We start from the raw sequence: 27,926 nt of genomic DNA, 5'->3' as shown, positions 1-27,926 counted from the left end.
TCATCCTTGTCTCAAGCTCTGCTTTCTAGAGAACTTAAACTAAGAGAGTCTTTAACACTTTTGATTTTGAGAATTTAGACCTTCTCTTATATTTAAAAAAAAACTATTATAACTTCCAGTCAGAGACTGTAAAAGACGCTTAATGATATTGATTCCCTGTGGAATACTATGCAGTCATAAAAAAGAACAAGGTCATGCTCTTTGCAGAGACATGGATGGAGCTGTAGGCCATTATCCTTAGCAAACTAACACAGGAACAGAAAACCAAACGCTGCATGTTCTCACAAGTGGGAGCTAAATGATAAGAACACACGGACACGTGGAGGGAAACAACACACACTGGGGCCTATCAAAGGATGGAGTGTGGGAGGAGAGGGGATCAGGAAAAAATAATAGGTACTAGGCTTCATACCTGGGTGAAATAATCTGTGCAAAAAACCCCATGACACAAGTTTACCTATGTAACAAATCTGCCCATGTACCACTTAAAAGTTTAAAAAATGCTTACTATCTTTTAAATTTGAGACTCTAATCCCACTTTGATATTGACAACTCTCACTCATGGCGAATTCTTTTCTGATGTGTTTTGTGATTGTGGATTGTGAATTCACTTTTAGCAGGGCTGTATTGAAGGGAACTCTGAGAAACCTTAGATAAGGTTTTTTTCCCACCAGAGAGGACTTACATTCACTTTGTTACAGATATTACCAGCTTGGGAGTTCTCAGCCACATAAGAGATATAAATGTGAAACTCTGCCTTCAGAGAGAGCAAGTGTCTGGGGGAATCCTATCCCTTTATTCAAATACAAGTAAAAACAGGCAAGCTTCCTTGATATCCCTCTTTGCTGAAGGGTCGATCTTGTTTTTAGTTGCTACCCTTCTTCTGAAAATATAGTAGTAGTTCTTTGATAGTTTTTGGCTTTATGTGCAAAGCCTCCATCATGGTCTCTGAGGTAGACAAACCTAAGGACAGCTGCAATGTGAACTGAAGAATACTTCTGGTTTTCAATTCTCTATTCATTTTTGCTCCAGGATTTATGTTATAAGCTCCGCTATGCATTTAGAAGACTATTTTCAATATTTAATTATACTTTCATTGGTATTTTATAATGAAAAGATTTCTGGATTATCTAATCTGCTATAATGCTACAGCATTTATGTAATACTAGAAATGTAAGATGGGGTCTATCTTTAATAATAATAGCCAAAATGGACTGAGTTATTACTATTTCTCAAGTACGACTATTACCATATTAAATGAATTAACTCATCTTCTCAACTCTGTGAGATGTAGGTACTACTGTCTCCACTGTGTTAGTCTGGGTCCTCCAAGACAAAGGTGACAAGACCAGAATAGATGTGCAAGTCTGTTCAGGGAAATGCCTTTGAAAAATAGGGGAAAGAGGGTAAAGGCTGGGAGAATCACTATATCATAACCCAAGATTGACTCTGAGTGAAGGAGAAAGGGAGAAAAGCCTGGGTAGAAATGTCTTAGACTACACTGCAGTTTCGGAAATGTTCAGCAAAACCTTTGGGGAGAGTCTTTGAGCCACAGTTGGTTAAGAAGGGAGTCCTGCGTCTCTCGGGAATAGATGTAACTTAGTATCCCTGCCATTTTCAGTCATTAGCGGGGAGCAGCCCGGAAGAGATGTGACCCTGGCACACATGCTATGATGGATTCCAAACTGCAGCAACTGGGACCCTTGGCTAGTTATGTGCTCTGTACTGGAAGGTCTGCCAGGTGCATTTTCATGCCACCACACCCACTCTATGCATGAGTAAACAAACACAAAGAGGTTGACCAACATGCTCAAGAACACACAGCTGGCACCTAGTGGAAACAGGATTCCAACTTGGGTACTTTGACTCTGGGACACAACTTCTTAACAACTATGTCATGCTTTTTTGTTGTTCAATAAGATTTTATTGCATTGGAAATTCACATTCTTTGTACAGAAAGAATATTAAGTTAAACAATTGTGCATATAGTTTGTATTCTTTCAGGGTGAAAGTTATAAATCAATTGGATTCATGGGCCTGTACAAGAGGGAAAAGCACACTTAAAAAGGCCTTAAGGTGCTTTTTTCTAATTTCCGGCGTTCAAGATGTTGAAGCAAGGATGTGGTGGGTCCTCCAGTGCGAAATTCTGGATATGCTTGGGTCTTCTGGTAGGAGCTGTGATCAATTGTGCTGACAACACAGGAGCCAAAAACCTGTATATCATCTCTGTGAAAGGGGATCAAGGGATGGCTGAACAGACTTCCCACTGCTGGTGTGGGTGACACAGTGATGGCCACAGTCAAGAAAGGCAAACAAGAGCTCAGAAAAAAGGTACATCCAGCAGTGGTCATTCAACAACGAAAGTCATACCGTAGAAAAGATGGCATGTTTCTTTATTTTGAAGATAATGCAGGGCTCACAGTGAAACAATAAAGGTGAAATAAAAGGTTCTGCCATTACAGGACCAGTAGCAAAGAAATGTGCAGACTTGTGACCTCGGGTTGCATCCAATGCTGGCAGCATTGCATGATTCTCCAGTATATTTGTAAAAAATAAAAAAAAAACTTTAAACAAATTAAAAAAAAAAAAAAAAAAGGCCTTAAGGCGGGGCACTCCAAAGGCAGGGGCCTATGGATTTGCCAGTGACCTTTAAAATGTGACTGTGTTTCTGAGAGTTCAATGATTATTGATGTATATTCCCTTTCTCCTCAGTCTACTTAGTTACACATTAATATTTTTTCTTCCCTTGTAGGCTCTCTTTCTTTCCCTCTGTGACACAGACATCTAGCTGCCTACCCAGTATCCCGTATTCCTTCATAACTGCTAATTGCCAGTCCCCCAAAAAGCCAACAACAATAATATACCACCTACATATCCCCACCTCTCATATTCAGGATGGCCATCTGACTAACTTCTAACTATGAGTAAAAAATGGTGGGCAGAGCTTTCAGGAAACTCTAAAAGGGGCTGACTCAACTGACCTGTGCCTTGTGTCATCAGGGTCCCAGCAAGGAAATGGATGTCACACTGAACTTAGTAAAACTTAGGATGGTTTTATATATGGGACTACTGACGAACGTGGGCAGAATATATGAAAATCATGAAGAACAGCATAGGAACACAATATTAGAGTCAGCTGAGCTGTTATCTCTAAACCTGAACAGGTAAGAAGAGAGACAGGTACAGCAGACTACCTTGAGAAGGGTGACCTTCAAGTCAAGAGATACAGCTAGCAAGAGATGACTCTTTTGAAAGGGAGTTTAGGGGAGTAGGGGGAGATATACTTCTTAGATGCAAAGTTCTACAAATTATTAAAAATGTATGAAGTTGTGTATCCATCACTGAAATGAAGAGATAGAGTATTTTTTAAGTTTTCTCATGCCCTTTATAGTCAATCCCATACCATACTACCAGCCCCTGGCAACCACTTATCTGTTTCTATCTCTACTATTTTGCCTTTTCTATAATATCATGCCGCATTTTGAATCTGGCTTCTTTCACTTAGCATAATATCTCTGCATTTATGACTAGTTTATTCCTTTTTATTGTTGAGTAGTATTCCATTGTGCCAATATACCATAACTTGTTTATCCATTCATAGTAGAACAATATTTGGATTGTTTCCAGTTTTGGGCAATTATGAATAAAGCTGTAAATATTTAGGTACAGTAGTCCCCCTTTTTTCACAGGGGATACATTCCAAGATTCCCAGTGGATGCCCAAAACTGCAGATAGTACCAAATCCTATGCCATATACTATTGTTTTTTGATCTGATAACTACTATGTGACTAATGAGGAGGTAGCACAGATAGTGTGAATACACTATACGAGGGGATGATTCACATCCCTGGCAGGACTGAGCAGGACAGCAAGATATTTCACCAAGCTGACCTCAACTGCATGAAACTTAAAATTTATGACTGATTTCTGGAATTTTCTATCTATTTTCAGACTCTGGTTAACTGTACGTAACTGAAACCATGGGAAACAAGACCATGGATAAGAAGACTCCTGTATAGGTTTTTGTGTGAATACAGTTTCATTGCTCATGGGCATACACTTAGCAATAGGATTACTGGGTCATACGGTAAATGTAGATTTAGCATTTTAAGAAACTGCTGAACTGTTGTCCAATGTGTCTATACCATTTTACATTCCCACCAGCAATGAATGAAAGTTTGTTACTCTGCAACATCACCAGCACTTAGTATGATCAGTTTTTAAAAATTGTCATTGTACTAGTTTGTGGTGGCATCTTATTGTGGCTTTAATTTGCATTTTCCCATTGGCAAATTATGTTGGGCATCTTTTCATGAGCTTATTTGCTACCCGTGTCTTTGAAATAGCTGTTCAAGTCATTCATAATTGGATTGTGTTTCTATTACTTATGAGAGTTCTTTATATATTCTGGGTATTCCTGATCAGGTATATGTTTTGCAAATAGTCTCTCAATCTTTTTTTATTTTTATGGTGTTTTTCAAAGAGCAAAATAGTTAAATGTATAAAGTAAAATTTGTCAAGTTTCTTCTATGGCTCATGTTTTTTATGTCCTATCTTAGAAATCTTTGTGTAGCCCAAGGTCACAAAGATCATCCCCTATATTTTCTTGTAGAAATTTTATGGTTTTTAGGCTTTTACGATTGGGTCAATAATCCATTTCAAGTTGTGTGTATATGGCACAAGAGATGTGTTAACATTTGTTACCAATTATTTCATTACCATTTGTTGAAAAGACTATTGTTTCTCTGTTGAAAAGACTACTCTTTCTCTGTTGAATTCAACCTTTATTGAAAATCAGTTGACCATATAAGTGTGGGTTTATTCTATTCTGTTCCTCTGATCTATTTCTCTGTTCTTTTGCCAATTTCATGCTGTCTTCATTACTACAACTTCATAGCAAACTTGGAAATCAAGTGGTATTAGTCCTCCAACTTTCTTCTTGTTTCTCAAAATTGTTTTGACTATTCCTGTCACTGCTTTTCCTTATAAATTTTAGAATCAGCTTTTCTGTTTCTACAAAAACCTTTCTAGGATCTGGGGATTGTGTTAAACTTATAAAAAGATGTCAGTTCTTCCCAAATTGGTTTATGTTTGTTTTGGGTTTTGGGCATTTTTTGAGGTTGGGAGGGTTTGGATTTTTGTGTTTGTTTTTTTTTTTTTAACTTCAGGTGTACATGTGCAGGATGTACAGGTTTGTTACATATGTAAACTTGTGTCATGGGGGTTTGTCGTACAGATGATTTCATCACCCAGGTGTTAAGCCTAGTATCTGCTAGTTAGTTTTCTTGATCTTTCCCCTCCTCCCACCCTCTTCCCTCTGATAGGCCCCAATGTGTCGTTCCCCTCTATGTGTCCATGTGTTTTCATCATTTAGCTCCTATTTATAAGTGAGAACATGTGATATTTGGTTTGCTATTCCTGCATTAGTTTGCTAAGGATAATGGCCTCCAGCCCCATCCATGTCCCTGCAAAGGACATTATCTCATTCTTTTGGGGGGCTGCATAGTATTCCATGGAGTATTTGTACCACATTTTCTTTACCCAGTTTATCATTGATAGGCATTTGGGTTGATTCCATGTCTTTGCTATTGTGAATGGTGCTGCAGTGAACATACATGTGCACAGATCTTTATAACAGAACAATGTATATTCCTTTGGGTATATACCCAGTAATGGGATTGCTGGGTTGAATGGTATTTCTGTCTTTAGGTCTCTGAAGAATCACCACACTGTCTTCCACAATGGTTCAACTAATTTACACTCCCACCAACAGTGTATAAGTGTTCCTTTGAGAATTGACATCTTAATAATATTGAGTCTTCCAATCTAGAAGACAGTATGTCTATTTATTTAGGTCTTTGATTTCTCTCACTGTTGTAATAATTTTCAGCATAAGCCTTGCACATATTTTGATTTATCTCTAAACATTTTGTGAGCTTTTTTGGTGCTAGTATACATGGCATTTCTTTTTAAATTTAAATTTATAATTGTTCATTGCTAGTATGCAGAAATAAAATTGACTTTTGTACATTCACCTTGTATTCTGCAACCAGGATAAGCTCAACAGTAGCTTTTATTTTATATTTTTTAGGACATCCTATGTAAATAATCATGTTGTCTGCAACTAGTTTTATTTATTCCTTTCCAATTCATATAACTTTTATTTTTTTTTCTTGCCTTATTGTGCTGGCTAGATTCCCCAGTATAATGTTGAATAGAAATAGGTATTTCTCTTATATGTGTACATGACTGATATATGATAAATCTGTCTAAGCATAAAAAGCTGGCCATGCTGGCTCATGCCTGTAATCCCAGCACTTCAGGAGGCTGAGGTAGGAGGATCATTTGAGCCTAGGTGTTCAAGACCAGCCTGGGCAATATAGTGAGACCTATTCTCTACAAATAATTTAAAAAAAAAATAGCCAGGCATGGTAGCACATGCCTGTAGTCCTAGCTACTCTGGAGGTTAGGGCAGGAGGATTGCTTGAGCCCTGGAGGTCAAGGCTGCAATAAGCCATGATTGTGCCACTGCACTCCAGCCTGGGTGACAGAGCTGAGACCCTATCTCTGAAAAAAATTAATAAATAAAAAGCATAAAAGAGCTCTTTCAATATACAATAAAAAATCAAAACAACAGAAGAGCATTTTGTCATAGTTTAGTTGGAAGTTTCTTTTTCATTCCTGTTATACCTAAAGTAAAGGTGTGTTTTACTATTGAGGGTGTTAGATATGATGAAATCTGATAATAGAGCAGCTACATTTCATATTCATAGACTATGATATGAACAGAGCACCTGGAGTTGTACAATGTGGAGGCCTTGGTATTATGTTACATGTGCCTGGGGGCTTCATAATTTACACTGTTATCACTTATTTCATTTAACCAAAGATGAAAGGTCAGTTTAAGCCTGCTATTGGGATCCTGGAAAGCTAAAAATGGTTGGCTAGCCAGAGACATTTACTAAATGTTGACCATGATAAACTTGAACTGGTAACTCTCAAAAACTGTAATGGGTCTGAGGCTTTACTTGCAAGTTAACAGGTTAGCCTGGCATTGTTTCATGGGTGCTTCCAGAAGACACAGAATGTCTAGGCAAAAGAAAAGGATTTTGTGACTGGTAGCACAGCAGGCAGCATAGGTTTTGTGTTTGCGTTGGTTCTTCTTGCCTACCAAGGATTGTGGGGCAAGGGCTGGGTGCAGATGGATGCTGAGCATATTACGGTTTAGGGTCACACCTAAGAAACCTCAAACTTAGGAAACTTCAATCTAAACAAGGTTTGTAAGCAAACCTGTCTAAACTTTTTCCCAGAAAGAGAGAATATCTTTATTCTGGACATCAAACTGCCCTCTGCTCCAAAGGGAGACAGTATTTCCATCCACCAATACCGTTCGTAATACAAATATCCATGAAAAGATAGCCCAGAGTGTTGTCAGTGCCTCTTCTCAGAAGATGCTATCCACAGGGAGTTTTTTTGTTTGTTTTGTTTTTTTTCCCAACAGTAACATAGCCTCTATGGTCAACTGGGAAAAGTAATTCTGAGTAGGGCATGCCTGTCACTTAGTTTGTCCCCAGTTGTGGCAATCTGCCCACATGTTCAGTAAATCTGTTTCTTCTTTATCTAGATCTGCAGTTACACCACATCTCCCAAACTCTTTTGCAGTTAAATATGGCCACATGGCTCAGTTGGACAACAAAACAGATGGAAGTGACGCTGTCATCTCCAGGCCTGGCCTATAAAATGTCCCCCACACAATCCTCTGTCTCCTCTCCTCATCCTTTTCCTGCTCTGGTTAAATGCAAAAAAAGACAAATTCCTAAAAGATGGTAGAATCATGTGATGGAAGAAGACTCGGTCTTTGAATAGTTACATGGAGCAGTGATTCTCTTTCTTCTCCCAAGGTACATAGAACTATGATGTAAATAAAAAAATCAATCAAGTTTTAGTGGTCTGACAATAAGTGTATCAATTATAGTATCTAGCATTATGTAGTCTAATACATCCGCCTTACTGCTATTCTACCCCAAACTTAAATAGCTCCCCCATTACATTTGACCTCATTTATGTTTGGTTTTGTAGCTTTCTGTTAGATGTTAACAACACCACAAATAAGAGACTTTCAACTCCATTTGCTATGAATATGGTGTAATTTGTATGATTTTTGGCAGTTCAAGATGCCACCACCCAGTGGTACACAGCAGCACTGGAGAAGCAACTAACTCTGGAAGGTGGAAGCAGGGCTAAGGGTCTTCTATTTGGCAGAGTAGGTCATGGCCACTAACATCATGTGAAGGTGGGGGGCTGGAAGATGATCAAGGAAAACATAGCATCTGTTATATTTACTGGTATTATTATCATCTTTGAAACATCTACTGGTCCTCTCAAATACATAGGTGAGAGGTCAGCTTAATGCACAGGAGTGATTAGTCTCATTAGTGACCAAAGCAAAAGGACTCCATGAACACAGGCTACATGATCCTTCCCACAGCCCCTTGCTTCAGGGGGTCAAATCCTTCCTGCCATCTACTTTTGCAAGTACAGTTTTATGGGAATACAGCCATGCTCATTTGGTTAGGGATTGTCTTTGGCTGCTTTCTCACTCCAACCACAGAATCAGTAGTTGCAACAGAGGCCAGATGGCTTGCCAAGCCTAAAATATTTTCTCTCTGGACCTTTATGTAAAAAGTTTGCTGACCCACGGTATAGAGACTGTTATACTCATTGTATGTATGTATAAACTGTGGCTCTGCTGATTTAGATCACTGAATTCAATTCACAGAGTATGTTAGTAGTCAAGCCAATCATTCAGTCTAGGCCTGTAGATTCCTTCTCCAACTTCTTTGCCTGCTCATTCTATAGAAATTCTACTGGGCACGATTTGAGTTGAGGGTAATAGAGTGCTTAAAGTGATGGATGGAGGAAGAAGGGAATTTGGAAAGGAGTCAATGGATTAAGATAAAATGGAATGGGTTCAGAGACTGGATGTTCACATGAACTCGGAAGGTTGGCTTCTGGGAAGCATGAGTGCATGCACATGACAGCCAGCTAGAGAGAGCGTGAACAAGAAAACTCACAGTGGGTAAGCGTAAGACATTGCCTTTCTCCTTACAGAATGTGTACCTGGCAAGCCTCCAAATTTAGACCCATTCAATCATGTGTATCTCCTTAACCCAGAATAAGAATCTGATTAAAAAATAATAAAAAGTGGTTGGAATATATCTGTTCCTAGCATCTTCCCTTTCCATTCTTTTCTGTTCCAAGAACCTAAGTGGCCTGACACATCTTTGGAAGAAAAAGACAAGATAACAACCAAACCTTTTTGCAGAGCCCTTAGACAAAAGAAAAGTGAGATGTGGTCTCAGAGTCCTAAGGACTCCATTTTGAAGGCAAAGGGATGGCCAGTAGCCTCCAGCTTCTTTGTCCCAAAGAACCCAGCTGGACTGATATTTGTGGGAATGACACCCAGGCAGGAGAAACAGCAGGGATATGGCTCTAATTTCTGAAGCTGGTTTAGGCTTGAAGACACCTGTTGTGTTATCAATCCCGCTGTAACTTGCCAAACGTGTCGTGATGTCTTCATTTAGAAAATAGAACCCAGGAAGCCCTTGCTGTCACTGACTCCCTCCGAATGTGAAATGATGATGTCTTACCCTTTCCCATGTGTTTTCTCACTCACACGCTCCCTAGCTCACAGTATCTCACTGGCTGTCTTATGTGTATGCACTCATCCTTTCTCCCTCCCCTCAAGCCAGCCTTCTGAGTTCATCTGAAAATTCAGTCCTTGAACACAGCCCATTTTATCCCAATCTATTGACTCTCTTCCAAATTCCGTTCTTCCCCCATCCATCACTTCAAGCACTCTATTACCCTCAACACACGTTGTGCCCAGTTCTCCCTATACAACATACACCTGGCAAACCTCCAACTTTGGATCAATCCAACTGTTTACCTTCTCCACTCCTACAACCCCCCTACTCAGGCTGCTGGGACTATCATAGAGCAAGGAGGATGGGAGCCACTACAAATTTCTCTCCTGCACACTCATCAGAACCTCCACTTCAGTATTATCACACCTTAACAAATCCTTCAACAGCTGCTTCTCACCATTTCCTCAGAAACTAACTATGGGTGGTCATTTATTGGTTGACTTCCCAGTATTCATTCTTCCCTTTTCTTCCCAAAAGCACCCAGATTTTCCCTCGAGGAGGTGTACCTCTTCCATTCTCAATCATGCTGTTTGGGTGGGCTTGACCTCATTCCATCTCCAGGAGTAGGCACTGATGGGCTTCAGCAAATCACCTCTCCCATTTATGTGGTCACCTGATGGGTGCATCACAGATGAGCACACCACCCAGATGGGCTGATGAGACAAGAGGAGATGACCATAAGGGCTTCTGAGAAATATACTTCCCCTGTCTTCTTCTTGAGCCCCAGAGGAGACTCTGTCTGGGTGTTGCAATGTGGGCATAATGTCTTACTGCTGGAACTCATAAGGCAGAACCAGGGGCAAGAGAATCACAGGAGCTGGAGTCCTGATATCTTGCGCTACTGGATAAAACTGTGCCAACACCCTGGTCTGCCTTTAGACTTTCAAGAATACCAGTCAATAAATCTTACTGCTTTTTAAGCCACTTTCTGTTGAGCTTTCCATGCTTGCATCCTCACTGATGCCCTCTTCCAAAATTTTACCTCTTACCCTCAAATCTTCCATTTTGCCACAGCAAATGATCTTGCCTCCCAGTTCAGGGAAGAGATGAAAGTCATCCAGCAAGAACTCTATCACCTGCCTCTCTGACACTGTTAAGTACTTCTGAATCTGAACTTGTCTTCCTCCTTCCTTAAAGCCTTTCCCCTCTACCTTCTCAGAAACTTGGCTTCTCATGTGTCTCTGCCTTTCTGCCTTCTTACCATTGTTTTGTTTTGATACAGAGTCTCATTCTGTCACCAGGGATGGAGTGCAATGGTGCTATCTCAGCTCACTGCAACCTCTGCCTCCCAAGTTTGAGCTATTTGTGTGCCTCAGCCTCCTGAGTAGCTGGGACTACACAGGCACCTGCCACCATGCCTGGCTAATTTTTTAGTAGAGATGGGGTTTTACCATGTTGGCCAGGCTGGTCTCGAACTCTTGACCTCAGGTGATCTGCCCACCTCGGCCTCCCAAAGTGCTGGAATTACAGGTGTGAGCCACCATGCCCGGCCCCTTACTGTTCTTATGGAACAGTCCATAACTGTTCTCAACCTCACCACCTCATTTTCTTGCCTCTCTTCTATTCTTTCCTGCCAAATTTCTTGGGGAAAAGTGTTCTACCACAGAAACTTTATCTAGGGGGCATGCTTGGGGAAGGCTCCATGGAGTGTTCAGGGTCTCTACCTCGTAGACAGTTGAACATAGAAGGGGGAGCTCAAAACAGAAGCCTTGGGTGGAAGACAGATTGGGGTATCACTGGCATTTGTTATCATGGAAGCCACTGAAGTTGAGACTGCCTAGTGAGTGTGGGGAGTATGAATAGAAGAAGGCTCAGGTGGAGCTTTGGGGGACATGGGCCTCTCAAAGGGGAAGTGAAAAAAGGCATCTCTGAATGGCAGAAAGCTTAATGGAAAGGGGAAATCTAGGAGAAAAGGCTGTCCTGGGAGCAAAGAGAAGCGTGCTCCAAAGAGGTGATGGTTGGTCAACTGCTACCTAGAGGTCAATTATGATTGGGCAAAATCACTGGATTTGACAGTATGGGGAATTTCAGGGTGACAGGGCCAGAAGCTAGCTTTCAGTGGGTAGGAGAATAAATTCAAGCTAAGAAAGAAGAGGTGAGAGCCACTGTAGACTTTTTCTTCCTTTCCAACTATCTTCGTTTAGATTTTCTCCACAAGCAGACCCTAGACCAGTACTTGGGTACAGCTAATTTAATTGGGAAGTAAACCACAAAATTCCAAGTTGAAGTGTAGGGTAAGAGAGATAGGAAGAAAGAAAAGGCAGTGAAACAGGGCACTTATAGGCAAGACTCATGTGCACAAACAACTGAGGCACAGCTCTTCTGGGGCTCCCAGGAAACTGTGAGCCAGGACTCAATAGTTCCCATGGACCACATATTCACTGACTCCCATGCCTTGTTGACAGACGGCTGTGGCTGGAGCGTCCTTCCCAACAATACTCATCCCCTCACAGTTTGCCCAGCAAGCTCCTGTGGCTCTGAGAACACCCTCAGTGCAGGTGGGAAGAGTTCCGCATGCTGGAGCTATCAGCGCAACTGCCTTGAACTCTGGAAAGCTCAGGAAGTGTGGGGTAGGGCATCAGCCTGGTGTCTGCCACAGGCTGGACCCCTTAACAACTTCACCAAGTCACATGGCTAAGGTCACAGCAGGGGACCTTTTGAAATGTAACTCAAGGTAGGCATGATAGAGACTTTAGCATAATGGGCGGATGATAATGCAATGTACTCACAGGACATTAAGTCTCACAGAAATTGGAGAGGTCCAATTTAGCAATAGATAACTTTTCTCAGCCCCACATTCTCTTCCTGAAATGGGAGCTAGAATTAAGGGCAGGAGCAGGCAGAGGTGCAGATTTTATCACCGTGCTCCACCCTTTGACCCTTTGTTTCGAAAGCATAAGAAGGTATGTAGTCAGCACCTTGTTAGGTCATGTTTCGTTCCTTTCTACAACTGCACTGTGTACACTCTATGTTAAAATAGAGAACCCAGTGACTTGACTTTTCTTGCATACATTAGGTTGGTGCAGAATTAATTGCAGTTCTTGTCACTGAAAGTGGCAAAAAGCCACAATTACTTTTGTAGCAACATAATATCTGTACCATCATTGTTCCTCAATGTTTATTGATCATGCACCATACACCAGGAGTTGAAGAAAACATTTGCCCTAAAGGTGAGCAATGAGCCTTAGACCCAGTCAGGAAATGGTGATTATTGTATAGGAGTGCAGCAGCACAGTCCTGCAATGAGCATGGAAACAGCAGACAACTACTCCCCCCTCCCTCCCTACACCCATCCCTTTCTCCAGAGGTCAAAGGTAGAAGAAAAACAATGTGTGGCTGGGGAAGGAGTGAAATGGAGAGCACTGGAAGAGGCTGGCAGTACTAAACACTGAGCTGAAGCTTGGTAGCATTGTGGATCTCCTGAGCACAGTCTCCAGCTGCACTGTGAGGTCTTCCTTCTTTTGTAATGCAGAGGCAGAACGGTGAGAACACATCTCAGCCAGGGACCTTCCGAATACACACTCTGGGGGAAGAGGAACAGCAAAAACTGGGAGAGCTGGGCAACCTAGGGGTAGACTCTTAGGAAGAGTGATCCCTATGGTGGCTGACTAACAAGCCAGCTGAACAACTGCACACCTGCAATCCTGGGTTTGATCTCACCTTTGATATCCTTGCCTGATCACCATCTCCTCACGCATTTCTAAGAGCCCTCCTTGTGTCTGAAAAAGAAAAAAGTTCTGCATTAGGAACAACACGTGGAGAAGCATGCATACATACGATGTTTCAAATCCTAGGAAACAAGAAAGGAGAATTAAATGCATTTAGGAGGAAGTGACTGTAAACTGTTTTAGAAGTGGAATGGAAGGTTTTACCAGACCTAAGGTCTGTGATTAGAGTTGGAGTAAACATTTTAGTTACTGTCAAACTGTCACACTCATGACTGAGACGGTACCACTCACTGCTCAAAGTCATGCATCTCTCCTTCCTTAATTCTCCAATGGAAGCCCCTCCTCCTGTTCATCTTATCTTTCTCCAAGGAGCTAACATATAGCCTTTACTCAGGTGTTGCCTTTGTGTCTTTGCCTAGCTTCTCCCTAGGCTTACCTGTTCTGCTCCTAGTTTTCTAAGTCCCCTGCCTGTCTTCATGAAGAAAGCCAAACTGCAGCTCTAGGAAATTATCCTTGGTTGATTAGCAAAATGAGATGGGACTGTGCAAAATGTTATTTAGAGAAACAAATTATTTATCCTTGCTCTTTGACTCCTCAGAGACGGAGAACAGTTTTTACCCTCTCTATTAGCTCATTTGAGGTCTCTATTACTTTTTTTTTTTTTTTTTTTGAGACGGAGTCTCGCTCTGTCACCCAGGCTGGAGTGCAGTGGCTCTATTACTTTTTATATTCTCTCTGGTTTCTGATTCCCACATAGGAAATGTCCATTTTTATAACTCACAGGCTTGAAATTACAGAGCTCTTCTCCTAGAGGCCATCCTGGCCCTCCCTAGGTGCCGACTGTGTGTTATAGGGATGTCACTAAGGGGTCTGGTGGTGCCCGACAGGGATGTTAATGAAAGCCCAAAAGACTGACAGCAGACAGACTCATGTCAGAGGTAGGATGGGGCGACTGAAAGGCTAGGCCCAGATGTACTTACTTAGAGAATACAGAAAGAAGCCAGTGGCCAGGACACAGCAGCAAGGTCAGCAGCCAGCTCCAATAAGGACCTTGATGCATTCAGGCTGCTATTTAAAAACAAACAAATAAACCCTTAGAATGGGTAACTTATAAACAATGGAAGGTTATGGCTCACAATTCTGAAGGCTAAGATGCCCAAGATCAAGCTGCCACTAGATCCGGTGTCTGAGAGCCTGTTCCTCATAGCTCAAATGATGGAAGAGCAAAAGGGCATCTCTATCCTCTTTTTATAAAGAGCTAATCCCGTTCATAAGAGAGGAGGCTTCATGACTCAGTCCTTTCCTAGATGCCTCCCCTCTACCACTGAACTGGGGATTTCATTTCAACATATGAAATTTGAGGAAACACAAACATTCCCACCATAGCAGTAGGTGACAATACTAAGCATTCCAATATGCCAGGCTTAGCTCTGAGACTAAATGCTGACTTATCTGACCTTCATGTACCCATAGAAAGTTGATACCATTGTCCCCTTCTAATTATGAAGAAACTGAGGCACAAGGGGACATGACTTGCTAAGGTCACACAGCTGGTAAGTGCTAGAGACAGGATCTAACCCCAGGCATCCTAGCTCCAAAGCCCATGCTCATAACCACTGGACTATACTCCCCTTCCATCTTGAGAGGTCTGTGGGCTCCTTGGTCCACAAGCCTTCACCCGGAGTCAGAGGCCTCTTAAGCCTTCTGAAAGCACAAGTCATTCCCTTCCATGGCCCCACCTTATACACATCAGGCCGGGCCAGTCTTTGTACTCCTGTAACCTATGTATGTGCTGCAGAACTCCTCCCCTGAGCTAGGCGTGTCTTATCTTGTTTAGGGTGTTCAAGTATACGGTGTAATTGCTGAGGGGCTCTGCATAGGTAGGACACCACCCCCATGCTCTGATAGTACAGCCTGGTCCAATGCAACTTTCTAGCACTCAGAGCTGTTGACGCAGACCAAGAGTCAGTTGCTCAGATGTTTTCTAGAGTCATGGCAGCAAGCCCCCAGGCTCACTGTGCACCATGCCTGTATTTGACCTTGTTCTAGAAAGGATTTAAAACAGACCATGCATGGAATAAGTTTATTCACACTCACAAAATTGAGTTTATAGTTTTTCCATAAAATACTCTTTAATAAATGGTTTTATAAAATACTATTTCCATATTAACTGTCTACCAAATTACCACTTGGAAGCGATATTTAAATAAATTTAATCATAGGCACAGATTGGTCCAACTCTTATTACTTTTTAATTGATCTTGGCTTTTGTACCAGTCAATGTCCTGTCAGGACCACACTCAAGTTGGGAGTTTAATAAAGTAATATTTATAAAGGTCTGGGCTGGGTGCAAGGAAACCTCGAGAGAAAGTGTGGTATTCTGGAGCTAGTGGTGTGGGTTTGGGTGTGTACTGAGGGGAGTGGTGGAGGGTGTCCCACTTCTAGACCTGAAGAAGCGTGAGGAAGAGAACTACCTGGAGAGGATCACCCTCAGAAGCTATAACTGCAGTTGAGGGACCCAGCTGTCCCAAGGCAGCCACTAAGGGAAGCAGCCAAAGGCCTGGTACCCTCACACACTCTTCTCCCTCTCTCTGGTCTCCTGCCAGGGCTCCCACTGGACAAGCCCCATCAGAACCAGATGGGGAGGGTCATCCCTGCAGGTCAGCCTTCTGAGGCCAGAGCAAGGTGCAGAAGATGGAGGGGAGGCCTGGTGGTGCAAATGGAAGACATCCCCATGTCAAAAGCAAAATCTCTGATTACTTCCTTAGGATCAGTGTTTCATGGCTTGATGTGGCTAGTAGGGACTGTTCCAATCTACCAAACTTCAACTGACATGAGGAGGGAACAAAGCTGTAAAATATGTTTCTCCTTCCTGGAGAGGTAACTAGAACTAGAAAAGGAAAGTATGTAATCTTCTCAGTAATGAAACAGAGTTTATCTTGATTACCCTTGGCCCAATTCTATATTACCTCAAGTCTATTATCCCTTATGTGTAATTCCAAAATTAAACTACTTCTGTACACTGAAAATTTTTCCATACTTCATCTGTCAACAAAACATGGCCGTGTGATGTGAACTATTTATAACTATTACCCTACTTCATGTGAATATTTTCTTGCAGAAAAATTGCTTGGTTACTGGGGGCTCTCCTAGCCCCTGTCTTATGTTCTATATTCATGTGCTTTTACATATACATACAAAATGTATATAATGTACAGTGTATGACATTTCAAACCCCAAACACTCCTAAATTCCAAATCTATCTGGCCCCTCAGCCTTCAGAAAAGAGACTTTGAACTTATGTTCTGATTCACATCAACTCCATAATATTCTTTAGAAAAGGGATAGGGACCACCACGCCTGGCTAATTTTTGTATTAGTAGAGACAGGGTTTCACCATGTTGGCCAGGCTGGTCTTGAACCCCTGACCTCAAGTGATCCACCCAACTTGGCCTCCCAAAGTGCTGGGATTACAGGCATGAGCCATTGGGAGGCTGAGGCAGGAGAATCACTTGAACACGGGAGGTGGAGGTTTCAGCGAGCCGAGGTTGTGACGTTGCACTCAAGCCTGGGCTGATAAGGGAAAACTCTGTCTCAAAAAAAAAAAAAAGGGGGGGGGTGCCCAGCATGGTGGCTTTCGCCTGTAATCCCAGCACTTTGGGAGGCCAAGGCAGGCAGATCACCTTAGGTCAGGAGTTCAAGACCAGCCTGGCCAACATGGTGAAACCCCATGTCTACAAAAAATACAAAAAAATTAGCTGGGTGTGGTGGCAGGCACCTGTAATCCCAGCTACAGCTACTCGGGAGGCTGAGGCCGAGGCAGGAGGATCGCTTGAACCCGGGAGGTAGAGGTTGCAGTGAACCAAGATGATGCCATTGTACTCCAGCCTGGGCGACAAAAACGAGACGACTCCTCAAAAAAAAAAAAAAAAAAAAAAAAGAGAGAAAAAAGATAGGGAAAGTTATGTTTTACATTTATGATTGATAGACTTTTTCTACTTAGAATGTGGCTTTATAAATTGAACTTTACAACATGTAAAGTTCTTTTTAACTCAAGCTGAGTTTTTTAAGTATTCCTCTGCGCCTTTTGAATATTATGAGATTGTGGAAGACAATCAAGTATAGTACAGGATTGTAGGAGGAAAGAAAGGGGAAGCCAAAGGGACACTCAGAATGTACTAAAGGGACTGTTTGCAGGGATGTGGTCAGGGTCAAGGACACAGAAAGGATAGGGCTTCAGAGCATGGATTTGGGAGACGGACATGTTAACCCCCCTGGTTCTCAGCTTCACCCCTTATCAGCTATGCATCACTGGGCTGGTTACTTCACCTCTTTGTGCTTCATCTTATATTTTCATAATATAGTAAAATCCTCTCTAATTGATTTCGTGCAACCACCACCCTGTGAAGTAGATAAGACAGGCAGTTTCCTCTCTGACATATGATGAAACCAGAGAAATGAAGTAATTGGCCCAAGGTTAAGCAGGGAATTTGTGCGAAGTGAGGACTGGCAGTCAGATTGCCCCCACTGCTGAGCCAGGGCTCTTTCCAAGCCACCGCCTGCCTTACTCACAGAGGCTTGCCCTTCACTCACTGCCCCAGGAGGGAGCATGTCAGGTGGCATTCTCAGCTGGGCCAATTCTCGTGAGCATGAGGACTTCTGAGGCATTTCTAAAAATGTCAGCCTTTGATACTTCTTGTTTTATATCTCCACCCCAATAATTGCCCCAACTCAATTTAACAAACAGCCACTGCATAATCCAGACAGTACAACTTGATCTTGCCTGCAGAGGAATTAGGCCTTTGAGATATTGGAGTTATTTGTTACAACAGTACAATCTAGCCTAGGCTTACTGACACAGCTGTCTTAGTCTGTTTTGTACTTCTATAGAAGGAATACCTGAGGCTGGGCAATTGATAAGAGGTTTATTTATCTCATTACAAGAAGCATGACATTAGCATCTGCTCAGCCTCTGGTGAGGGCTTTTGTGCTATGTCAAGATATGGTGGAGAAGATCAAAGGGGAAGCTAGCATCAGTACAAAAGGGCCAAACTGGACAAGTGTCCTGGCTTTATAACAACGCACTTTCATGGGAACTAATCCATTCCCCTGGGAATTTGCTCACTAGCATGAGAACAGCACAAAGCCATTCATGAAGGATCTACCCCCATGACCCACACCTCCCACCACTGCCACACTGGGGATCAAATTTCAACATGAGATTTGGTGGAGACAAACAAACCATATCCAAACCATAACAGCCATCTTACTGACAGGCAAATCAAGGATATGGAATCTGCCATTTAATGTACTTATTGTGAGCCTATCGTGCATTAAATACCACTCTAGGTGCTATGATTACAGATGATTTAGATTTGACACCAGCCCTCAGAGGGTTTATAGTGCAGAAGGCATATAAATAAATGATATCACTCGTTGCAATTGCCACTATTAACAAAGGGGGTACTATGGAAGGGAGGAGTCCATGAATCCTGTATCAGGGAACCAGCAAGAAATGGCATACTCAGCCAAAATTTTTGAAGGGATATTTTAATAAAGTTTTAATAAAAAGTAACTGCTGCTGTTTATCATTAAGAGAGACTATTTTGGAGGTGTGGGCAAGGTTAAGGTAGGTAGGGTGGAGGGCAACAGGAATGCTGAGGCATCCAAGGACAATCAGCAGAGGAAAGCCAATCTCACCCCAGTCTGAAATGAAGAAACAAGTGTTACTGGACTAAGTGGGAGGTGGAATCATGGCAGAGGGGCCAGATGACACCAACTACAGCTGTAGCCAGAGCAAAATGGGGTGGTGGGGGAGGCTGCGGCGGATCAGGAAGAATAGATATTCCAGCTTTTCTCTCCTCCTGCCCTCTGATCTCCTGCCATGCTCCCTGTTGGCAAGATCCACCTGGAAACCAGAGGTCAGGGCATCTGGATGATGCCATCAATGCAGTTGGTAGAAGTCAACCTCCTGGTCCTCAGAGCAGGGTGGAGAAGGATCTGGAGGGGCAAATAAAGACTATCCTGAATGAGGTCCTCAAAAGAGAAATGATAGGAATAGTTAATACAATATTTTTTGAAACTTTATTGCTCCATTAAAATGCTTAAAATTGCAAGGAGAGTCCACAGTTACTGATAGAATAGGGGATAGGTTTGAATGAATATTCAGATGACTGGACACTTGAGGCTCCTATTAGAAGAGACTATGGACATATGGCTGGAAATCACATCCTGGATCTTTTTTTGAGGGGGAGTTGGGAGATGAAAGTCAAGTGCGGAGAAAATGGGTGGGCAACAAGTAGAAACATATCTTCCTGTCAGCCGGAGATCAGATCACTTGAGATAAATTGTAAGGTGGGAATTGCATCATATTTTTCTGACCTAGTCTCAAAAGCCATGCGGTATCACTTTCACACTGTTACAAACAAGTTACAAACTGACCCAGATGCAAAGGAAGGAAAGTTAATTCCACCCCTACTGGAGAAAGCAAAGTTCTATCATAGTGCTGAATAATACAGTAGCCAGTAGCCACACATGGCTGTTTACACTTCAATTAATGACAATTTAATAAAATTAGAAATCCAATTCTCAGTCACACTAGCCACATTTCATGTGTTCAATAGCTATGTCAGGACATGGAATGTCTCCATTATTGCAGAAGTTTCTATTGGACAACACAGCTCTAGAACACACGAGACAGGAAATATTGTTGCAGCCGTCTTGCAAATACAGTCTGCCACCAGGACCTAGGCAAACCAAATTGTATTAGAGAAGATGGTGCAGTGGCTCACAAGACATTGTGTACAAGGGTTGGCAATAACTGCTGCTGTTTATCATTAAGAGAGTACTTGGGTTAAAGTCTCAAAGAGAGGATGTATATGCCTAGGGGGCTAAAACTAGGGCCAATAGGAGGGTATCACAAAAGAGAGATTTCTAGGACAGTATGTTCCATGAAGCTCTTTGAGTATGTGACAAAAAGCCACCACTCCCCAGGAAAAAAAAAAAACATACAGTATTATTCATTCAAGTTCAGGGGTCTACAGAACCCTCCAAATCAATCCATGGACTTACCACATCAGAGCCCTACCGCAGGCTGTGAGCCCTTGAAAGTATTTCCTTATTCCCAGCCATTAGCAGAGGATTTGGCCCTGATGACACTTAGTCACCATATGTTGGCAGAAAGGGGCACTATTTTGCTGAATACAAGTAAGAACTTTAATAGGCAGGGAGACATTTAAGTGGACCAGACAACATCGGGAAGCCAGAAAGTTTCCCAGCACTAGAGGAGTCCAAGTAGATGTATAATAATATGGAGAGGATTTCAGCCTTCAAACAGAACTGAGTAAGCCTTAGGTCTTGCCTTGGAGACCCAAGTTCTATAAAAGATGACAGTAAAGCCCAAGTGAAGGGATGAACACATACAATTTGTATGAAGAGGGTGGAATCTAGGGAGGCTCCATGGAGCTGGTGACATTCTTGGATCAAGTTCATATGTCAGATGGCTTCTTCCCTGAGGTTGAGTCCTCTCTAGAAGGCTCTTCAAGCCCCATACCTACCAAAAAAAAAAGTTTTTATCCTTCTCTCTCCCATACCCAGTTTCCCTGATAAATCCAGACATATCTAAACTTAGCGGTGGACAGAGCTTGAACAGTCCTCAGTTGGTCTTCAGGCCCCTTGCAAACAGACCTCTGGCATACTTGTCGCATCCGTTTCAAACATACCCCAGATACACTTTCATCCCCCACAATGTATTTTCTGAATTTTGAGTATCATTGTGAGAAACTCACATTGAATCTAAGGCTAAAATCATCTCAGCTTTTCCGACAGTCTCACTGCATTTGTAAAAGTCAGTTATATTCAGTTATTCTTTCCTCTCCCACTATTCGGTCAATTCTTCAAGATCAGGAGCTATATTCCCACTTCCTAAGCATACACTTGGCAGCTGTATGTTCCAGCCGGTGTTTTATTCTTGCAATTCCACAGGGATAGGGTTTTGGATACAACAGGCTGGTTTGAGCATAATTATTCTTAGTACATAAGCTCATTATTGTGTGTGTTATCCAAAATCTTAAAGGACTACAGCACTCTGTTTTTTATAGAGAGGAAGAGGCACACCCCACCATTCCCAACACATACTGAATCTTGACTGAATGACTGTAGAAAGCAGATTGCCCTGGGTTTGAAACCCACTATCAGCTGTGTGGCTTCGAGAAAATTACCTGGTCTCTCTAAGCCTCAGTGTCTTCAGTTGCAAAATGGACATTCTATTCATACCAGGATTGTTTTAAATAACATTTAAACATGGTGCTTGGTGTATAAGAAGCATTTCAAAAATGTTGTCCACTCATTCTGTGACTTCTCATATACTCTTTTTTTTTTTTCCATGGAGAAGGCAAGACTGTTAATATCCTTTTGGGGCACAACTGGAGAAGTGTATCTTGAAAGACCTAACTGACTGTTTTACAACCACAATCTGCACTATGGTGCACTGAGTGACGTGAGTCATGCAAGTGTAGGATCGATCTTTTTATTTAGAATGTTGATATTTCAAGGACTTTTGAAATTTTATTACTATTTTTTGAAATATTACATTAAAAAATTACTTTGATAACCGGAGTTTTCCTGGCACCCTCTTAAATTTTACACCCAAGGCAGTGCCTCATTCGTTTGGCCCTTGTCCTGTCCTGCCCTACTGTCACACCACGACCTAAATCTGAGACTAGAGCAGCCAGAAAAACTGGAAGGAAAAGAACCCCGTTCCCTACCTGAGTTTACCCTTCTGCCCTAGAGTGCTACCCCGGCCCAGGAAAGTGGGCACAGGGAGCGTACTACAGCTCCCACAAGGCCACGCGGGACTGCGTCCTCGCCTATTGGCTGCGCGGGTCCCGCCCTCCCCCTGCCCCTCCCCGCCCTTGCTGGGATGACCCCAGGGGGTGAGTGCCCGGCCAGTGTGCTCTGGAAGCGGGCTGAGGTTCTGCTCGGATCAGGATTCATGGCGGCGCGGCCACTGTCCCGGATGCTGCGGCGGCCCCTGAGGTCCAGCGCCCGGAGCTGCAGCTCAGGGGCTCCGGTGACACAACCCCGCCCCGGGGAGTCCGCGCGAGCTGCCTCGGAGGTGAGCCCACCCCATCTGCGTCCACAGCTTCCCCGGGCAGGAGTGGCCCGGGCACACTGCCCTTTTCCCCCAGTAGCTCCCGGCCTATCTGCTTGACCGCTTCTGGGAGGGACGCCTTGGCACTCCTCAGTGGTGCAATGTTCTCCAGATGGACCGCCCGGTCTCACCCGCTAGCCCAGCGGGAGAGGCTCCTGGGAGTCCCGCTTCAGAACCTCCCTGCCCCCCAGCCACGCCACCCCTTCCAGCCCTGAGCTTGGCCAGAAATTGGGGTAAGCAGAGGACTGGGACTTTGAGTCCAGTGAGGTGTCTTCTTAGTACCCTTCAGCCTTGCCTTGCACCCAACTCTCTTTCTTAAACATTTTCCCTCCCTATCCCCAGAGCTCAGAGATCAGGTGTCCCTGTGACATCTGCTTCATAGTGTGACTGACTAAACATGTCACCTCGGTGTCACCAACGGTGAGTTGTTAGTGTAGTCCCAGGGCTCTGTAACCCATCCTTTGCTGACTCTCCTTGTCTTTTTTATTACCCTTGGGAGGGTTCAGCCTTGTCCTAGAGCAGAACAGGGCAGGACGTGGCCTCTTCCAGGTGAGAAATTAATTCCTCTGTCTTCAGGGTTTTGGGTAGGACCCCTCAGTCCTTGCCAGCACCCCTCAGAGTGTTTCAAGTCATGAAAAGTTTTAGGTTTTGGTTGTTCTGCTCAGGTGGTTAGGGAATAATTTGGGGGAAAAAGCATCTCTTTTCATTTAGTGAAACCTCTTTTCGGTACCTATCTAGGCGTTCCCCCCCCCCCCCCCCCCCGTCTCCCAGAACTAGGCTTCCTGTCCTGGGATTCATAAGATCACTGCTCCCTCCTCCCCCATATTGCTCAATGACTTCCGCCAAATTTGCTTTCCCCAAATCTAAGCCCCTCTGGGATCCTCGGATAAGCAGGCCCACGGTTGGGAAGTGAGGACTTTTTAGGATCCTCGAACTCTGAACATCATTGAGGAAGAGATAGGAAAGCAAAGATGGCTGAGAGATCTTTAAAGAATTCAAGAAAAGGGACGTTTCTTCTCCACCCCCCCACCCCCCACCCCCCAGTTTATTTTGTACTGGTCTTTCATGAGAGAACCTGTGTTGAGCGACTCACATGTGGAAGCATTTAGTCCTCACTAAGCCATGTGAGGTGAGCAGAGTTTGTATGTTCAGATGAGGGGGCTAATCGAAGTTAACTTTCCTCCAGTCGCAGAGCTGTAAAGTAGAGGGCAGGAACTCAACTCTAATGCTTTTCCAACCTCCCTGTGTGGAGGCCAGGGAGAGAGCCTGCTCCTAACCATCCCTTTACACTGTGAAGGGAGGGGTAATGTGGCAAAAAGGAGAACATAGACTCTGGGGCAGCCCCATCCCTTATTAGGGATTCACCAAGTCCACTTACCTCTCAGTGTCTGTTTTCTCATCTGCAAAGTGAGAATAAAAGTGCCTACTTCATAGGATGTCACAGGGATTAAAAGAGTTAACATATGTTAACGTATATACTTAGAACAAAGCTTAGCCCATGTAAGTGCTGTGTTATGTAAATGTTGGTGGTAATTACTATTATCCATGCTGCCACTGGCACATGCTGTGTCCTGTGAGTCCCCTCCCATCTGGACTTGTTGGATAGCTATTCTGTCAACTCACATTGAATCCTGGACATCTCATTAGGATTATCTTCAGCAGACCGGGAGTTCCTGAGGGCTGGGTGCACCTCCGCCTTTCTATCCCCGCAAGCGCTTAACGTAGGGTTGTGCAGGCAGTGGATTCAGCCAATAATTGCAGCTGCTTGAAACTTTAACTAGTGAGGAGTCACGTGGCATAGTAGACCACACTGGACAGGGAGTCCCATGTTTTCACCCGCCAGTTTCGCCTCCAATTTCACCTGGCTCCTGGGGCTGTCACTTCCCTTTGCTTCATGTTTATAAAATGAGAGGGCTGGGCCAGCCCATCCTAAGATGGGGGAGGGCACAGAAACCTGTCTTGAGGAGACTCTAAGGGGAGGTGAGTCTGGAAATGGATATGTTCTGCTTATCTCCAGAGCTTGCCAGTTGGGGTGGGGACACCTTGAACCCCTTCTTGCAGGGTCTGTCCCCCCCAACACGCCCACACAGGGCTTTGGCAGTCTGGTTTGGGATGGGAGGTGCTTGGAGAGCTAGGATGGAAAGCCACTGGGCATTGTTTTTGTGGCAGGGTGAGGGTGTGAGGGAGAGAAGTGAGGTGTAAGTGGGAGCTGGCTGTGAGGATTGCGGAAAGGGGGTTGTGGGCTAAGTCCAAGAACAGGTCGAGTAGCTTCTACATATGGAAAGGGGTAGTGTGTGGGTCAATGGGGAGGTGGGTGGGGGAGACACAGCAACCTGCCAGCCTGTGTCTGGGGTGGCCCAGACAATCTTTGCAGGGTTCAGCCTAGTCTGGGAATGCCGTATCCCTCTTTCTCCCTCTGAGGCTCCATACAGGCTTTGCTGGGCAACAATGAAGCCCGGTGCCTGTGGCGGGGGAAGCAGGGAGGGTGAGTCTAGGCAAGGCAAAGGCACCCATCTGTTCAGGGGGCCAGAAAAAACAAATGCTGGCTAGGGGTTAGGCTGCAAGGAAGTGGGTGTGGGTGAAGGTAGGAGTACAGCAGGGCCTAGTGAGGGAGAATGAGGGGGAGGAGGGAAAGAGGGCTTTCAGGGGTCATCTTGACTTCCAATCTGCCCAGCTCCTCAAAATCCATGTTTCAGTGAAATGTGACTGTCCTTGTCAGAAGCCATAGGTGTAAAGACCTCACACTTAGGGTGGGAATAAGGGGAGGGGGAAGGAGAATCAAGCTAGGCTAGGCTTTTTGCTGGGTCCTCTCATTTAAAAGAGATTAATTTTAAGAGACCCTTAGTATACATCATCCCAATAGCAGGGTAAATCAGGGCCACTGATACTTAGATTTGGAATGTGCTTTTTTTTCTCCTGAATAACCCTGCTGCTCTGTTTAGACTTTGGAGCTATTTGAGGGCTAGCCTTTAGAAGTCAAATCAGATGCCTAAGATGAGTGACTAGTAGAGGAAGGCACCTTGAGGGCAGGGTCCCGCTTTAACTCCTTTGTCCCACCCTTCCCCACCCCCTTCACCCCAATCTGCATTGGGTAGACATGAGATGACCAGTAGTGTCTGGCAGGCTGCCTAGTGCCTGCTGATGCACGCCAGTATTGGTGGTCCTGGGGATGCTCAGACCCCACTTGGGTGGTGTGGCAGCAGCTTTGAAACCCCGCCTCTGGCCATCTGCTGTTAGTAGGGTTGGAAGGCCAGGGTCTTGGGAGGGAAGGGAAGCTGACAAACTAGAAAAACGGATCACAGCACACAACAGTGTTCCCCCATGGATCACTGATTGAAAACCTCTGTGCCAGGAACTCCTCCAGTTGAGCTAGGTTGGATTATTATTTCCACTGCATAGATGAGGAAACTAAGGTTTCAAGAATTTAGGTGACTTGCTCAACAGATAGAGCCAGGCTTGTAATATAGGCTCACCTACTCCAAATCCTGTGCTCAGAACCACAACTTGCCCTGGGTTAAAATAGCACCTGGCACTTGGTGTCACTAGGCCGATGGTTCTCAGCCCTGGCTGCACAGCTGAGGCACTAGATTGAGCTAGAATCTTTGGGACAGGGCTCTGTCACCAGTCCTTCTTGAAGCTCCTTGAGTGATTTTGATGTGCTGCCAGGGTTTCGAACCACTATACCAGGTTAAACCATTTTGACAGTAGAGACCAGCCAGGAAATGATTACCCCCATGTAACTGGCTTTTGCATATACGAACTTTCTGTTTACATCAGGGACAGGACTATTTGTTCATGTGATTCAAAATGTACCAACATCCTGTGCTAGACACTGGGGATACTAAATCAGTCAGAATGACTTCTCACAGAGAGGAAACAGCCCGGGCCAGCCTAGGACCCTGGGAATATGATCCGTTGAGGGCTTCCTACTACTTCTGCCATGTCCCAGCCCTCCTGAGCAAGCAGGGGTGCTGTCTACTCTGTCCTATAATTCCCTGTGAATCTTGGGCTCCTTTGGCTAGTGCTGATATTTTTTTCCTCCAGGAGATTTAAGGGACAGGGAAAAAAGTAGAATGAAAGTAGGGCATGCAGTGTTAGAGGAGAGAAGATGCAGGAATGGGGCTCGTTAATATCTAAATAATGAGTTTGCATTGCTGGCAGGGTGAGAGTGTGTGTGTTTAGGAGGCTGGGTTCAGAACGGGTGGTGCAGTCTGCATAAGTCTACATAAGGTCACAAAAGTTCTTAAAAGTGAAATCTGACCACCCTCTCCCATTGCCAGAACAAAAGCACCAAATTCCATTCTTTTTTTTTTTGAGAGAGTCTAGCTCTGTTGCCCAGGCTGGAGTACAGTGGTGTGATCTTGGCTGACTGCCACATCTGCCTTCTAGGTTGAAGCAATTCTCTTGCCTCAGCCTCCCGAGTAGCTGGGATTATAGACTCGCGCCACCACAGCCAGCTAACTTTCGTATTTTTTAGTAGAGACGGGGTTTCGCCATGTTGCCCAGGCTGGTCTCGCACTCTTGCCCTCAAGTGATCTGCCACCCTCGGCCTCCCAAAGTGCTGGGATTCCAGGCGTGAACCACCACACCCGGCCCCTAATTCCATTCTTGATTGCTCCATCACACTGCTTGCTCTCAGGTTTCTGCTGAATCATGTTCCTTGGTCCTCTCAACTTCCAATTCTTTGATTTATCTTGACTCCTCCCCCATCCAGCCACCCCATCCCCCCAACATGTTAAGACTGGGTTGAGGGGGTTATCTTGGCAAGTGAATAGACAGAATCTGGGGTGACTAACATGACTGAATTGCAAATAGCTGTTGATGTAAAAGAGGGCACAGCACTGCAATACATCCAGATTCCCAGGTATCTCATCTGGACTCTGGTGGCTGATGGGATTCTTGATTATGGAGTGCCCCCCGCCCCGCCCCACCCCACCCCTGAGGCTGTCTGGGGTGAGTTTGAGTTTTCTCCGTCACACCGCAGGGAGGGAGGAAGTGACTGTTGTGATTATAGCAGACTGCAATTAGAGAAGTGACTGCTGCTTACTCCCCACAGGATGGTGAGCAGGGCTTCTCAGAGGAGGTGGGAAATTCTCCCGTGGTGGGTAGAGTGAGGAATGTTTTATGGGCCTAGAAAATTGAGAGCAGCCTCACACACACTCTTATGTCTCTTATCTTCGAACCACTCAGTGGCTCTTGACCCAGTCAGGGGCTGCCAATGAGAATTACCTGGAGAGATTGAAAACATAACAGCTTCAGAGATCCAGATTTAGTTGGTCTCCACTGGAATCTTTTTTTAAAGTTCTCCAGATGGTTCTAATGTGCAGGTGGAGCTGAGGAACTTACTGAAGCAAATGCTTCTTCCTCCTAATGTAGGCATAGTTGCGCTAGACCTTTGG

At 44.1% G+C, this 27,926-nt stretch overlaps 1 protein-coding gene and 1 pseudogene across 6 annotated transcripts in view; both read left to right on the top strand.

Annotated features, from left to right (window-relative positions):
* The first annotated feature begins 2,105 nt into the window (after nt 1-2,105).
* On the top strand, nt 2,106-2,530 carry LOC100593079 (annotated as a pseudogene).
* A 19,709-nt stretch (nt 2,531-22,239) lies between these two features.
* Nucleotides 22,240-27,926, top strand: part of MOCS1 (molybdenum cofactor synthesis 1) — a 34,214-nt gene continuing 28,527 nt past the window's right edge. For 3 of the 6 annotated variants that reach the window (XM_003281494.3, XM_030795788.1, XM_012496520.2), the window contains exon 1: nt 22,240-22,491. In XM_003281494.3, the coding sequence (XP_003281542.1) occupies nt 22,297-22,491 (195 nt within the window). In that variant the 5' untranslated portion in view covers nt 22,240-22,296. The remainder of the gene's footprint in view (nt 22,492-27,926) is intronic. The other 3 variants (XM_004090855.3, XM_030795789.1, XM_030795790.1) reach the window with 1 other exon arrangement.

The sequence above is a fragment of the Nomascus leucogenys genome, chromosome 17 (genome assembly GCF_006542625.1).
Source record: "Nomascus leucogenys isolate Asia chromosome 17, Asia_NLE_v1, whole genome shotgun sequence".
NCBI lineage: Eukaryota > Metazoa > Chordata > Mammalia > Primates > Hylobatidae > Nomascus > Nomascus leucogenys.
This window is presented reverse-complemented; position numbering and strand designations above follow the sequence as displayed.